Source organism: Eumetopias jubatus, unplaced genomic scaffold (genome assembly GCF_037043125.1).
Source record: "Eumetopias jubatus isolate StellerSeaLion01/CBP00866 unplaced genomic scaffold, mEumJub1_p1.0 scaffold_10, whole genome shotgun sequence".
NCBI classification, from domain to species: domain Eukaryota; kingdom Metazoa; phylum Chordata; class Mammalia; order Carnivora; family Otariidae; genus Eumetopias; species Eumetopias jubatus.
In genome coordinates this window covers 48,044,126-48,059,447 of record NW_028274816.1, presented here as the reverse complement: position 1 = coordinate 48,059,447, position 15,322 = coordinate 48,044,126, and the positions used below count along the sequence as shown (strand labels likewise).

Sequence of the window (15,322 nt, the reverse complement as noted above, 5' to 3'; positions counted from 1 at the left end):
AAGCCAAAGTCCTTACAAATGATCTACATAGTTTTGTCTCTCTTATACCCTCATTTCCTATCCTTCCTATCCTTCCTCCCACTGCCCCAGCCACACAGGCCTCCTCCTGCTTAAACATGCAGGCTGACTTCCCCCTAAGGGCCTTTGCTGTCCCCTTGGTCTGCAGTGCTCTTCCTGAAGCTGGCTCCCTCCCTCACCTCCTTCAGGTCACCTTGGTTAGTCCTTCCCAGACCAGATATTTAAAATGGGCATCTTGTCAGTCCATGGAAGGACCATTCTTCTTTAGGGGCTCAGTGGTTCCCAGAATGGTGTAGGCTCTCCTTGGGGTCTAGATCGCAGTTCTATCACCCTCAGCTTGGAGTGGGAAGACGGGAGGTGGTTTGGGGGATCAAACCTTAGGCTGAATTTTCCTTAGGAAAAGCACTGGAAGGACACACATTAAATCGTTTTTTGGAGTCTTGAGTCCTCTCTTCAGGAGGGACACGGTAGGTAAACTGGAAGTTAGTGATTGGGTCCGATTCCTTTACAAGTCCCAGCACGGACAGGCACACAGTAGGCCCTGGAGGGACTGAGATGATTCCTCTGAAGGTCCCATCACACAGTGAGCACACAAGTAGGTCCCCTAAGGGTCTGGGTGTGTCTTAGGATCACACAGGCGGGGGTGGGGGTGGGGGTGGGATGTGAGTGTGGTGGTGCACACTTAGGGTCCCTAGCGGGTTTAGTCAGTATCCGTGGGAAGGACGCAGGCAGCACTCACGACTAGTTTGATGGGATTTTTTATTGGGTCGCTCCTCCCGGTCCACCCCCCGCGCAGTCCGGACAGGCCAGGCCGGGCACGCGGCCCCCGAAACGGTACGTGTACTTGCGCCCACCGCTCTTGCGCACTATGTCGCGGCGGTAGTAGTAGCGTAGGCCTCGGCTCAGTTTCTCGTAGTTCATGCCGGGTTTCCTCTTGCGCTCACCCCACAGCCGCGCCACCTAGGACAGAGGCCCGGCTTAGTCTGAGAGGGCAGGAGGGAGCGGGGCTTGGCCACGGACGGGCGGGGCGGGGGGCGCGGTTTCGGGTACGATCTGGTCGCGAGTTAGTCCAGGTAGCTCCCTGCAGGGTTGAGAGGAGTACGAGCTGGGGGCGGGGCCAACTACTAGGCAAACGGAATGGCCCGGCTAAATTCAACGGGAGGAGACCGGGGCGGGACTCGGCGCGTCTGGGAGGCTCCCGCACCTCTCTGGGGTCACACAGCTGGAACTCGCGGCTGTTGCCAGTCCAGCGGATGCAGTTGCTACGCTCCCCGTCTCGGAGCAGCTCCAGGAGGAACTGCCACAGCTGAATGGGACCTGCAGAGTGCAGGCAGGTGAACACTCAGGATTCCTAGCCCCAGACCATGTCCCTTCGACGACCCAGCTGTCCGGGCTCCCTCGCTTCGAAGGTCCAAGGGTCCAGGTCCTCCCAACTCGGGGCCCAGAAGTCCAGATCCCCTCCTCCTCGGGGCCCCAAGTGTCCGGATCCCTCCATATAACGAACCCAAGAATCGGCCTCAGGGACCCACGCAGCCGAGGCCCCCATCTCGGAAACTTGGAGGCGTTTGGCTGCCACACCTTGGTGACCCAGGCATCCAGACCCTCACCTCTTTCCTCTCACCTAATCCAGGAGCCTAGGTTCTGGTCTCCTGTTCCCTATTAGACTACCAGTCTAAGTCCTCTCCTCCCTCAGGACCCCCCCTCACCGCCTCTCTCGGACTCTTAGGTAACTAAGCCCCGCACCTTCCCGGCCAGTTTCCCGGGTCCCGCCCTAACGCGCCTAGGCCCCGCCTCACTAGAGTCCGGTCCTGCGGACTTCTCACCTCGGTGGTTATTTTTGGAGTAACAAGCCACGGTTACGCCGCCCGACTGCTGGCTTGGTTCGGAGGACGTGGTGAGATCTGAAGTCTGGTACCCCTTTGAAGAGGTGTTGCAGTCCGTTTGCAGCCCCGAGACCCAGGAGGTGGTATAGTCTGAGCCCGCAGGCCCACCCAACGAAATGGTAGAGTCCGCGCTCGGCTCCCCGCGGAGGCCCTTGCCCCAGTAGGTGGGGCCGTCGAGGCCAATAGAACAGTCCCAGTTGGTGGAGGAGCTGGCGGCGGCCTGGGCGCGGGACCACGAGTTGGTCCCTCCCCCGGAGGTGGTCCAGTTCTGGTCCGCGGCCCCCGCAGCACCAGCTAAGGGGGCGGGACCCAGGCCGGGAGGGGCGGGGCCCAGGGCCTGGGAGACGCCGCTCGAAGGGTCCGAGCCCGTGCACGCCAAGTCTGTCCAGTCTCCCGACCACCGAAGAGCCTGCGGGGCGGGCTCTGTGAGGAGTAACAGACCCCAAGTGAGGGGAGCACAGGTGTCCCGGTCCCCGGCCCCCTCAGGGGTTCTTGGGAGTCTAAGCTCTCAGCCCTGGCGCCCTGGGCTCCCGGATCTAGGCCATGCCATCTTGAGGACACAGGGGTTCCGGTCCTAGCCCCGTTCCCCTCAAAGATCAAAGAGTTTAAACCTCTAGCTACGGTGGAGGACCCCAGTCCCCTCTTTACCCCGCCTCTGCGCACACACTCACCCGCCCCCCATGGAGCTTCTGGGTGCGGTAACGCCGAGCCCCAGTCCGGCTGTGGGAGCCCTGTGAGGGATAAGAACGAGCAGAGTTTAGGGAAGGGTGTGAGCAATGACTAGAGACGCCCCCTCGACCACTCAGCCAGCAGTCTTTATTTGTCAGGGACTGAGTTATTGCCCCCAGCCCCTACTCACTCACACCTAGAACTCAGGACCCTGGCCTCGTCCTCTTTCAACCTCAGGACTTCAGGCCGGCAGCCCTCTCCCCCTTCCGCCTCCGGAGTCCAGGCACGCCCCCTTCCTCCCTCAGCTCCCAGGAGCCCAGCCTCTCACCTTCCTCAGCTCCCAGGAGTCCCAGCCCGCAGCCACCTTTCCAGCGTGTCTCCGCTATTAGCGTGTCCCCGGGGAGCGCCAGTTCGGGGAAATAGAAGCCGAGTTCAGCTCCTTCTGCAGGCAATGAGGCGGTTAGGGCCGGGTCGGGGTCAGCGGAGGCCCCCACCTGTGCACCCTCCCCTCGCATGGACTCCGCCCCAGCAGCCTACCCAGCCCTGACAGCCTGTTCCCTGGGGGCACTTCCTGTGGAGACGCTTCATCCCAGTTCCAGAAGTCCATGGATGCTCCTTGTGAATGTTCTGGGCAGGGAGAAAAAAGGGAGTAAGCGGTGAGCCGGTGACACTTAGGGACCCTGGAGTCTGGGCCCCAGCCCTTGCTTCCCTCAGACCCAGGAGTCCAGGCCTTTTGCTCCCTCCTTCCGCAGGACCCTGGAATCTTGGCCTCCAGTGTCCCTTTTCTCAGACTAGGAGTAAGGGACCTTAGCCCTCTCCTCCCTCAGACCCAGGAGTCCAGGCCCCCAGACATCCAGTCCCCAGCTCATGGCTCACCTCTGGCGGGTTTCTCTGTCCCCGACCAGGGGTCTCAGCCCCATTTCATACCATGTACCCCCTCCCCTGGGGGCCTGGGCAGGGGGGAATTTTCCGAGACGTCAGAGCCGGGGGTCGCAGCGGGGTCGAGTTGCAGGGCCCGGGGCGGGGCCAAGGGCCCCCCGCCCACCCCCCACCCCCCACCCCCCACACCTCAGGGATGGCCGCCTGCCTCCTGATAGCTACAGCTGTCCTGCTGCAGGGGTGGCTTGGACTTGGGACAGGAGCTGGGGGAACGGCGGGCTGTGAGAGACCCGGGGTGCGGAGGCGTGTTTACGGGGTGATGGGGGTGGAGCGGGGGGTTGGGTGGCCAGGTTTTCCGTCTTGGGGACTTGATCCTGCGACATGGGGGGTAGGGGGGAGGGTCTGGGGTCAGCTGGGCTGCGCCAGGCTTATCTGCAACAGGAAGGGGGATTTCCGGCCAGACCCCAGGTCCGCCAACGTCACAATCTGTAGGGGGACTGCGAGGCGGGGTGGAGGAATATGGTTGGGGGAGGCCAACCTAGGATCCCCCTCGAGGGCTTTGAGGACGTTCTGGGGCTGCTCTTGAGGAGTGTCAATCATGATAACACACCAACAATGTAAACAATAACCAGAGTAATTCTAATAGCTAACAGTTATTGAGGGCTCACTGCATGCCACCAACTGTACCAGGGGGCTTCATTTAATCCTTTTCTGAAGTAAGTACTAGTCTTCATTTTATGAAAAGGGAAATTGAAGCAGACTTCCTTTCACTTCTCTTCATCTCTAGAATCCTATGCTATAATAGTTTGAGACAAATGGGGGAAATTTGAGTATGAATTGAATATGAGATATAGAATTATTCATTTTCTTAGATGTGATTATGGTATGAAAGCTGTCTCTATAAGGAAATGAACACATATTTGGGGGTGAAGTATTACTTGCTTCAAATGATTCAGCAAAAAACCCAACCCACCTGTATACATGTAACATATACATACATGCAATAGTTGGGACATAATTATACTCAGAAATTATTTATCGGAAACTTCAAATATAACCTAGGTCTCCTGTATTTTTTTTTTTAAGTTTTGTTTATTTATTGGAGAGAGAAAGAGAGAGAATGCGATCAGGGGGAGGGACAGAGGAAGAGGGGGAGAGAGAAGCAGAATCCCCACTGAGCACTTGAGTGCAGAGCCCAAAGCCCAACTGGGGGCTCGATCTCACAACCCTGAGACCATGACCTGAGCCAAAATCAAGAGTTGATGCTTAACTGACTGAGCCACCCGGGTGCCCCTGTCCTGTATTTTTATTTCCTAAATCTGGTAACCCTAAACCTAGGTAGCTTGGCTTCAGAGCCTGTGGTTGTACCCATCCTGCTGCATGTATTAGTAAGTATTTACCATTAAAAAGAAACTCTTTGATATGGGCATTTTCCAGTATTCACCCTGCCTGACCATTAACCAGTGCCATTCTGAGGGTGGGAGGACCGGGGTGTGGGCACTGCTCTTCTGTTCATGTTACATTAGGGAAACTGGGCCTTAGGAGGGAGAGCCACTTAATGGGTCACAGAGTGGGCAAGTGGGGAGTGCTTGCCTCCCCACTTGGCCTCAGCATTGGGGGAGCAAGGAGCCCCCAGGCATCACTGCTCCACCATCCATCCAACCCAGGGGCCTGCAGGGTGTCCTGCTGATCCCCACCAGGCACCAGGCCTCCTCTCCCTGAAGCTGGCCTTTCTCCTGTGTGTGTCTGTCTGTCCATGGCTCTCTGCCCAAGTCAGGGTCCCTGGCTCTGGGTCTCTGTTGCACCAGGCCTGACTCCAGTGAGGCCTCGTGAGGCCATGTCACCCAGTCTCACCCTCCCCATCTCTCTCCCTACTTCCTTATCTCTCTGTCCCCATTTCTCTCTTTGGGTTTTCTCCCCATGTCCCTTCCCATTGTACCGCCTTCACCTGCAGTTCTCACCTCTCCTTCTTTGTCCCCCCCCATCTCTCCATCTCCCGCCAGCTACATCTCTTCATCTCTTGCCATCTGTCTCTCAACCCCACCGTTGAGCTTTCTCTCCCTTTCCTCAGGAGGACTTAAATGCACACATTTAAAAGCTTCCTTTCGGAGATAAACCATAAGAGACTCTTAATCATAGGAAACAAACTGAAGGGTTGCTGGAGTGGAGGGGGGTGGGGGGGATGGGGTAACTGAATGATGGACGTTAAGAAGGGCACATGATGTAATGAGCCCTGGGTGTTATATAAGACTGATGAATCACTGACCTCTACCTCTGAGACCAATAATACATTATATGTTAATTAATTGAATTTAAATTAAAAAAAATAAAAGCTTCCTTCCTGCAATCATTCCCTCTTCCCATCTCCTCCCTTGTTCCTCTGACTGAAGTGAGCAGAAGGGGGTTGGAGCAGGAAGGGCTAGTGATGTGGGGGGGTAGGGATTGAGGGTCTTGGGGCTGGGTTGTCTAGCCCAGGTGGCAAGGGGCTGAAGGGCACTTCCTGTGAGGGAGGGAGGCCCTCACCCTCCTAACCGGACTGGAAAATGTGACGTCAGAGCGGGAGCAGTAAGGGAGGAAGGCGGGAACAGAGGAAATTTGACACCTCTCCCGGGTGACCAGCTTCCCAGAGAGGTCTTGGCATTGTTTCCTTCCTCCTCCCATGCCCCCTCTCAACCCAGGGTTCTGCTGGCTCTGCCCCTTGGAGACCCTCATCCCCTCCCCACGGCTTGAACCACGCAGTCTCTCTCCTCTGCCTGGTCCCCGCTCCTGCCTCCTTCAGGCCTCTAGTCCACAGCATGGCTGTGTTAGGGCTCCTTCTAAAGTGCAAATCTAATGCCAGTCCCCTGTTTGAACTTGGTTCCAGCTTCTCAGGGCTTCCTGCTGCCTTCAGGGTAAAGTCTAAGCTCTTAGTCTAGTGTTCAAGATCCTGCTTGGACACTTCTTCAGACAGGCAGTGTCAAGCTTGGGGCTGGGAAAAAGAGAGGTGGGAGAGATCCATAGATGCAGAGAGAGAATAGAGACTCAGAGACAAGAAACAGAGGGGCACTCACAGAGACACTCACAAGGAAACAAGACACAGAGAAGCACTCGAGGGGGTCCACACAGACATAAGGCGAGAGAATGCGGCTGGGGTTTGGCAGAGAGAAGAAACTGGGAAACAGTCTCAGAGATGCAGAGGGTGAGAACTGCAGAGACTGGGAGAGAATAACAGGAAGAGCATGAGACAGACTCAGAAGTGGTCAGTTCCTTCAGGAAGCCCTCCCCAACTCCCAGGTCAGCACCCTGGGCTCCGCCATCCCAACTCTGACCATTCCATGTGGCAACGGGCCTGTCTGCCGCCACTGGACCAGGAGCTCTGAGGGAACAGAATCCAGGACTGTTTCAGTCACCATGCCCCCAGCACTGGCGAGGCCTTCGGTGAGTTTGCTGCATGGATGAAAGCCTGGAAGGCTGTGACCTCCAGAAAGGCAGGGCCCAGAAGACTCCCTACCTTGGTACTGAGAATACAGGATGGAGTCAGAAGATAACTGGACTGAGTCTCGACTTGGTTTTGGCCTGGCTGTAAGCCTCTGCTTTCTCCTCTGTGGAATGGGCTGCACTCAGCATGCACGTAAAAGAGGCTTCAGGAAGATGTGATGGGTGCACAGCAGGGATGGAAAAAATGCCCATCTGCATGTTTGTCTATGTAAACTTTTAAAGCTCCACACTATTCACTATTCCCAGATCGAGGGATGCCAAGCCCTGTTCCCCAAAGAGTGCTTCCAAGCCCAGCCAGGGACGGAAATAATGTAAATTTATTGAAACTGGTTTTGGGGAAGGTGGGTGGGTGGATAGTTGGGGATCTTCCAAAGAGAACTGGGAGAAGAGCCAGCGCCCGGCCAGGAGGGAGCGGGTGCCCGGCCACAGACCCTATCTCAGGCCCAGTTTCTTCTTCTCCTTCTGCTTCTTGCGTACCACATCCAGGTTCCGGTCCTTCCACATACTCTTGCGCAGCTTGATGGGGCGTGAGCCCACATACTTCCCTGTGGGAATGGAGGGTTCAAGGTCAGGCTAGGGGTCAGGCTTAGGCCAGACGCTGGTCACACCCACGGTCCCTGAGAGAGGCCTCACCCACCGTTCATCTCACGCATGGCGCGCACGTAGTCGCTGGGGTCCTTAAAGCTGACAAAGCCATAGCCCTTGGTCTTGCCTGTGCGCTTGTCTCGGATCACCTTAGCCTTAAGGAAGGATGGGAAGCGGCTGAAGGCGCGTGCCAAGATGTCATCATTTACTTCATTGCCCAAGTCCCCACAGAAGATCCGGAAGTCATCTGGGGTTGGGAAAGAGGAGGTCAGAAGATACAGAAGTCTGGCCCTGTGTCTACCTTATTTAAATAGCCCCCCTGCTCTGGAGGCATCCCCCAAACCCTCCTCCCTCTGTATCCCCAGCAGTCTCGGGCTGGGGCCCTCTCCGTAATAACAGCCAACATCTGTATGGTATTTACCCTGCGCTAGGCTCTCGGCTAAGTACTCATGAGGTTTTAACACATCTGGAACTCCCAACGGCCCTTTTACCCCGAGGCACAGAGAAGTCATGTTACCTGCCTGAAGTTACTCAACCAGGTAGTGGCCGAGCTAGGACAAGAACTCAGGCACCGGGCTCCAGAGTCCTCACTTTTAACTACCTGCACTGCCTTTCCGCACCCCAGGGCCATCTCGCCCATTGCCATGATGAAGGCTCCTCTGTCCTAGCCCTGGCCTCTCCTCTGAGCCTCTGGCATCCCTTGGTCTCCTGGACAGCTCCCCATAGATATCCCCGAGGCCCCTGACACCCGTTTGCTTTCTCTGCAAAGCCCACCCTACTTCCCCGAAAGATGAACGTGCTGTCTGATCCCTCTCCAAGGCTGACCTCAGCTGCCATTCCCAAGCATATCCCCTGGGCTGGGCCTGAGCCAGACCAAACATACTCAAGCCCAAAGCATCCCTTCCCCAACAAGGCACATGCTATTATTATCCCCTTGCTGGAGTAAGGAAAGGAGGATAGAAAGGCTAAGTGACTTGCCCAAGGTCACAGAACTAGGGTCTACAGCCTGCACTGACCACATCTAGGCTGACACTGCCATGCCCTGGCCTGGGGCAGGTAGACGTCAGGTCCATTTCCTCAGCTAGCACTGTGGCTGCCCCACGGCTTCTGTGGTGATTAAGGACACTCTCCCAGAACAAGTTAGACCGCCCTCAGAGGAAATGGTCTGATAAACTCAGAGGGAGGGGTCTTCTACAAAACAACTGGGCTGGACACTGCAAAAAACTGTTATACGCAAGACAAAAGTGGTAGGAGGGAGACCATTCTCATTAAAAGATAATCTAGAGGGTGCCTGGGTGGCTCAGTTGGTTAAGCGACTGCCTTCGGCTCAGGTCACGATCCTGGAGTCCCGGGATTGAGTCCCACATCGGGCTCCCTGCTCAGTGAGGAGTCTGCTTCTCCCTCTGACCCTCCCCCATCTCATGCTTTCTCTCATTCTCTCACATAAATAAATAAAATCTTAAAAAAAAAAAGAGGGGCGCCTGGGTGGCTCAGTTGGTTAAGGTGACTGCCTTCGGCTCAGGTCATGGTCCTGGAGTCCTGGGATCGGGTCCCGCATTGGGCTCCCTGCTCAGCAGGGAGTCTGCTTCTCCCTCTGACCTTCCCCCCTCTCATGCTCTATCTCATTCTCTCTCTCAAATAAATAAATAAAATCTTAAAAAAAAAAAAAAAAGATAATCTAGAGACCGAAAACTGCATGCATCCTGATTCACAGGAAAAGATGGCTGTAACAGATGGTTTAGGGACAACTGGAGAAACTTAAACATAAAGGGAATATGAGATACCACAGAATGACCATTCATTTTCTTAGGAATGTTAATGATATTATGATATAAAAAAGACTGTCACTTTTCTTAGGAGATGAATGCAGAGGTATTTAGGAGGGAAGTGGTAACTTCATTTATAACTTGCTCCAAATGACTGAGCAAAATCCAAAAAAAACATACATACACATAGAAGGATAAAGTGAATACAGCAAAATGTCAATTGCTGAATCTAAGTGGTGGATATACATGGCTGTTCACTGTGCAATTCAGTGTTAAAAAAAATTTTTTTTAAGACTATATTTATTTATTTGACAGAGAGAAAGAGCACACCACACACAAGCAGGGGCAGTGGCAGGCAGAGGGAGAGAGAGAAGCAGACGCCCCACTGAGCAGAGAGCCCAATGTGGGGCTGGATCCCAGGACCCTGGGATCATGACCTGGGCCAAAGGCAGATGCTTAACCGACTGAGCCACCCAGGCGCCCCAAGTGTTTAAAATTTTTCATAAGAAGCTGAGAGGAAAAAAAATAATGCTCTTTTACCTTTAGCAAGCCAGGCCTCTCATGAATAAAACAGAGTTCAGAAAGTCCTAGGTGCCAATTGCCTCTACCACATTCTGTTCAGTGGTTAGGTGAGGGTCTGCCCATCAGAGACATAGTCTAGCCCTCCATCATGCAGGCAAATACCAGGGCCTGCCCTATAAGAGAGGTGGCAGTTGCGGAGTGACCTGGTTTATGTTCCCTGTGTCTGCCCCAAAGAGGAGACCTTGGTGTGTCCGTGACTGAGCGATGCCTGGCCCTGCACTTGGGCCCCCTTACCTGCATCCCACTCCAGCAGGCTGGGGTCCTCCCAGCTGCTCCCAGCTGCTGTGCGAATGCACCGTTTCAATTTCTCTGGCTTTCCTTTCTTCTTGTCCTCACCCAAGGGCTCCGGGACCTGTAGAGGAAGGGGGATGGGGGGCAAAGGGCTTGGACCCATGTGTCCCTTTCAGGCTCCCCCACCTGCCTATGCCCCTCACTCTCCTGCTTCCATAATTAAAGAACTGGTTGTACTTCTGAATGTGAGGTACCTGTGTCTGCCTCCTTCTCTCCCATGTCCTCCCAGCCCCTCCAATTTCCTGGGTCCCTCCTCCCTCCATCAGTAGAGGGCTACATGTGTTTCTGGATGTGGAAGGCCATGGGTTCTTGTCTGCCCTCCCCGTCCTTTCTACCTGCCTTCCACCCCTGACTGCTATGCTTCCTGCTTACCTCAAGAGCCATGAGGCCAGGGGGTGGCTCAGGCCGTGGGGGCCGGGGTCGTGGACGCAGGGACAGGAGCTCAGGAATGCGCAGTGGGGGCAGTAGGCCTCGTACAACTTCCAGTGGGAGGGGCAGGGGTTCAGGCTCAGGCAAAGGCATGGCCAGGGCCAATGGCAGGCTAGGCCCAATGACCGCAGGGCCGGCGGGGGCACCTCCTGCTCCAACAGCCACCGCTGCGCTAGCCTCCTCTAGCCCAGCTGCTGCCGCCACCACTGCCTCTTCCTTCTCTTTCAGGCCCAACCCCAGGCCCAGCCCCAGCTCTCGAGGTGTTGCTGGCTCCTCCTGTGGGCAAGGGGAGACAAAGAGCGCCCTTTCAGAGGCTCAGACCTTACTCTCATCCTGTACAACAAAGCAAGGGCCTGAGGCCAGAGAGCAGACAAGAGACACCTAGACAGAGAAAGGAGTCTCTAGTCACAGACAGACACAGGGACAAAGATACCAGGACAGAAAAATAGAGAGGGACAATCAAAAGAAAAATAGAGATACAGGGATAGAAACAACCCACGGCCTGTGTTTCTCTCTCTACTTTCCTCACAAAAAGAAATAGTGAGAGACTGAGACAGAGTCAGAGAGTGAGAAGGCAGACTTAGACATGGCCCATCAAGCCAGGACTGAGCATCTCCCCACCCTTCACACCTCTAACCGTGAGCTCCCTGTCCACACTTACCAGGGGAGGTCTCAGAGCAGCCATGGAGCCCAGGGGGGGCCCTGGGGCCCGAGCCATTGGTGGCAGCATCATAGGTGGTCCGGGGGGGCCAGGCAGAGGGGGGCCCACGAGGGCCTGGTGAGGGGGCCGCAGGGCCATAGGGCGGGGACCACCTGCTGCAGAAGAAAGAGCAGAATCTGTCAGGGTGTTAGTGGGGGAGTTGGAGGGCTTAGGGGGGAAGTTATGTGGCAGAGATGATGACCCTGGCCCCCTCACCTGCTCTCTGTAGCACGTGGGGGACGAAGGCCGGACGCAGGATAGGGGCCCTCTGGGGGGCCACAGCTGTGGGAGAGAGAGATGGGGGTGTGTGTCATGGGGGACCGGGGCACTTGCGGTGAGGTGTGTGTGTGTGGGTACTCTCAGCATCCAAGAGATCCTGGAGAAGAGTCTGGGGAACCTTCTGGGAGATGCAGGAGTCTTTCCATTTGTTCATTCAGCAAAAATTTACCACTGAGCATCTCCTCTGGGCCTGTCCCTTTCCTGGACAATACTAGGGACACACTGAAAGACCCAAGGCTCTCAGGGAGCTCCTGGTCCAGAACAGGAGGGAATAGACCCATCATCAGAGAGTGACAGCCCAGAATGATCAGGGCCAGGATGGGGTAAAGCCCAGGCAGGGTGATTGGAACTAGGAGGGGGAAGCCTGGGGAGTGGTGGGAGCCCAAAGGAGCCCTCTGACCTAGCCAGGGTGGCTAGAGGCTTCCTAGAGAAACGGACTTGTGAGCTGAAACCTAAAGGATAATAAAGACCCAACTGCCTTTGGTCAGGCAAAGGGTGACTAGAAAGACTACTGGCAAGTGGAACATTTACAAATAAAATTTTTTCCCTTTTCAGTTTAGTTTAATTTTAATAGCAGAAGCTGAAATGTGGAGAGCATCGTAAGAAAATGGTCAAAAGGTCAGTAGGCGTCCAAGCATAGCCTTGTTGGCTGGATCATGGATGTCCTCCTGAGGGCAGCAGGGAGCCACAGCAGGGCTGGAAGCTGGGCAGTGTGACTAGGTCAGATGTGCATTTTGATCGAGACCATACTAAAGAATAAGAGATGTTGAGATTTCTCAGACATCAGATAAAAAAAGTATGACAGGAATTAAGTAACACAATCAACAAGTTTGATCCAATAGAGATTGTACCAGAACTTTACAGAACATGTATTCTTTTCATACATATAAGGAAGTAGTGTCACAAAAATTGACTGTGTGTATAAAGGTCATCCTGACAACAAAAGTAAGAATGACCTGTGGAGAGGATAGATCTTAGTTAACTTGATTCTGATTTAGTTAATAGGCTTTGGAAGATTATAGTTGGGCGACAGTGAGCAGGGGAGAGAAGGGAGGTCAACAAGAACATTGTGGGCATATTCTAGCAATGCTTAGGGCTCCTGGGGAGTATATGGGGGATCTCTCTTTAAGGGGCCAGGTGATGTAGGGTCTTGACTGCCAGGTGAGGAGCTTGGTGCTTATTTGATGGTTTCTTTATCCCATCAACAGATAGCACATAATGCTTACAATGTGGCAGGCACCAAGACTTTTGTCCCTCATGGAGCTTGTATTTTAGAGGAAACAAAAGGTGATAACCATAATGAGTAAACTGTATAGCTTGTTACAAGGCATTAAGTGCTATGGAGAAATACAGCAAAGAGTAGGGATTACGAGTAATGATAAGGGGGTTGGTTTGCAATGATAAGTGAAGCCTTACTAAGGCCAAACTGACAAGTATATGATCAGGTTTGTGCTTTAGAAAGATGGTAATGTCAGAGCGGGGATGAAATGAAGTGGCTGAGTTAGCGCAATGATGTCGGTAAGATGCTGCAGTAGTCAAAACAAGAGTACTTGGTTAAATGTGGGGTTCCTGGCCCACACCTACCTGCTCGACGTAGGAACATAGCTTCTCGAGCCTCTGGACTGTCCAGGTGACTCCGATCACCAGGGCCAAAGCCAACTGTTGGAATGGGAAGAGACAAGGATGGTGGGAGGAGCGTCCCAGGCATCCCTTTTTATCACCCTGCCTGATCCCCTGGTTCCCTCTCCTCCACCACTCCTTGCTTACCTGGACCCACAAAAGGAGGGCCACCCACCATGGGAGGAACCACTGTGGCTGCAGCAGCTGCCCGGGCCTCCAAAGTCTGTTGGACCTGTTGGGGAGGAAATTGGGGTGAGGGGCCTGACTCAGTCCCCGCAAGGTGCCCTGGCTGGCTTACCCTGGGAGGCCAAGGGTTTCATTCTTTGCATTCTGTGTGGGGCTGGCTGTCAACCTTAAGCCTAAGTTAAAATGTCACTTTTCAGGGAGACTTTTGGGATCATACTAGTGAAAGCTGTCCTTAGCCCCTCCCATTAGCAACTTTTCTTGCTTTCCTGTTTCATCTTCCTCAGTGCATTTAGCACTATCTGAAGTTATGTCCAGCCTGTCCTTCTCATCTCCCATGCCTCCACCCTGGTCCAAGCCATCATTATCTCTTGCCTAGATGATTATGGTAGCCTCTTCTTCAGTCTCCTTGACTCTGCCTTAGTCCCCTACAGTCTATTCTCCAAACACAGCCATAGTTAGTTAATATCTTAGTTGGCCCATATTACCACTCTGCTCAAAATCCTTTAGCAGCATCCCATCTCAGAGTAAAAACCAAGGTCTTTATGGTGGCCCACAAGGCACTACCAGGTCTGGTCTCTATCACCTCTCGGTCCTCATCTCCTCCCACTCTCCCTCTTGCACACTTTACTCTAGCCTCACTGTTCTCTCTGCTGTTCCTTGAACATGTCAGGTATGCACCTGTGTCATGGCCCTTGCACCGGCAGTTCTCTCTGCTGGGAATGCTCTTCCCCTAGATATCTCCAGGGTTCCCTCTATCATGTCTTTTATATCTTTGCTTAACTGCCACCTCCTCAGAAAGGCTTTCCCTGACCACGCTGATAAACCTCTTGCCTTTCTTACTTTACTTTGAGCTGTCTTTCCCCCAGCAAAATGTAAACCCCAGAAAGGTAGCGATTGTTTTTCTCTATATTGTTCTCTGTTATGTGCTTAATGACTAGAATAGTGCCTGATGCATAGAAGGCACCCAATAATTATTGACAGAATAAACAAGTTTCATTTACTTGCTTTCCTTTTAGTAGTCTCTCTCTCCACTAGTCATATATAGCTTACTATTGAGCAGGTCAATGTAACTAATGAGATTGAGGAACTATTTACCTTAAAATGTAAATTTTAAATAGATACAGAATATTTTTATCATTACAGAAAGTTCTACCAGACAACATGCTCTAGAATATAAGCTCCCAAAGGGCAGAAATATTGTTTGCTTAGTCGTTACTATGTTCTCAGTGCCTGGCACATAAAACATTCGCCATGCTAATCGATGATCAATATGTCAATAGCTCTCTGTATACAAACACTGCGTTCAAGGCACTGTGCTCTCTGATTTATATGCCTTAGCTCAGCCGTACCTGCTGGTAAGTGTTGGTTGCGATAATTGGGCGGATCACAGGAGCTGCTGGAACCTGCATCGCTTCTACCGTGGGGACCGTGGGCACCGCAGGCACAGCAGTTGGGATGCCGGTTACCGGAGCCCCCAGAACTTCCTGCTCAAACCTAAGGAGGCAAAACCGACACCACAGCTCAGGACCTCCCGTTAATTCTGAAACGCTGGGTATGCTGCGACAGCGCCTTCACTCCTGCCAACCTCTTCTTACTCCTGCCCCCACAATCCCAAAAGTCCCATTTCCCCATGACAGAGCCATGTCGGGCTAATTTCGGCCTGGAGACACCAGGGCTCGGTGGCTCTGACTCTGGGACGGCTTTTTATCGCGGGCCTTACAGTGCCATCTCCGCCTCCATCTCCTTCAAGCGTTCCTCCCCGCTCTTGCCCGGCATGCCGGCGCCAGGGCCCGGAACCACAGGTCCTCCTGCACCCGGGAGTCCCGGGGCTTGCCCCGCCCCGGCCATCGCTGCTGCCGTCGCTGTCGCCACCACTACCCGCTCGGCTCAGCGGCCTCGGCCAGTTCCGCGGTCTACTCTCCAGTCTTGTCGGGGTTGGCGCCCGTGAATGACGTATC

The 15,322-nt window shown here is 53.9% G+C and overlaps 2 protein-coding genes across 3 annotated transcripts; both read right to left on the bottom strand.

Annotated features, from left to right (window-relative positions):
* Positions 1–760: 760 nt before the first annotated feature.
* Positions 761–3,177, bottom strand: ETV2 (ETS variant transcription factor 2). Its single transcript, XM_028123657.1, has 6 exons — positions 3,108–3,177; positions 2,899–3,012; positions 2,573–2,632; positions 1,842–2,324; positions 1,223–1,335; positions 761–978 (listed from the first exon to the last, which is right to left on the bottom strand). Exons 1-6 carry the CDS (start codon positions 3,175–3,177, stop codon positions 778–780), a joined length of 1,041 nt encoding a protein of 346 aa, XP_027979458.1. The 3' UTR covers positions 761–777.
* Positions 3,178–7,221: 4,044 nt separating this feature from the next.
* Positions 7,222–15,312, bottom strand: RBM42 (RNA binding motif protein 42). Of its 2 annotated transcripts, XM_028123580.1 has the most exons (10): positions 15,085–15,312; positions 14,714–14,858; positions 13,326–13,410; positions 13,143–13,217; positions 11,496–11,561; positions 11,241–11,416; positions 10,523–10,855; positions 10,094–10,211; positions 7,564–7,758; positions 7,222–7,471 (listed from the first exon to the last, which is right to left on the bottom strand). In XM_028123580.1, the coding sequence occupies exons 1-10, from the start codon at positions 15,210–15,212 to the stop codon at positions 7,359–7,361; spliced, it is 1,434 nt and encodes a 477-aa protein (XP_027979381.1). In that variant the 5' UTR covers positions 15,213–15,312; the 3' UTR covers positions 7,222–7,358. The 2 variants fall into 2 exon arrangements, with proteins under 2 accessions (XP_027979381.1, XP_027979382.1); XM_028123581.1 differs by lacking the exon at positions 11,496–11,561 and having other exon boundaries at positions 11,241–11,395.
* Between the last annotated feature and the right edge of the window lie 10 nt (positions 15,313–15,322).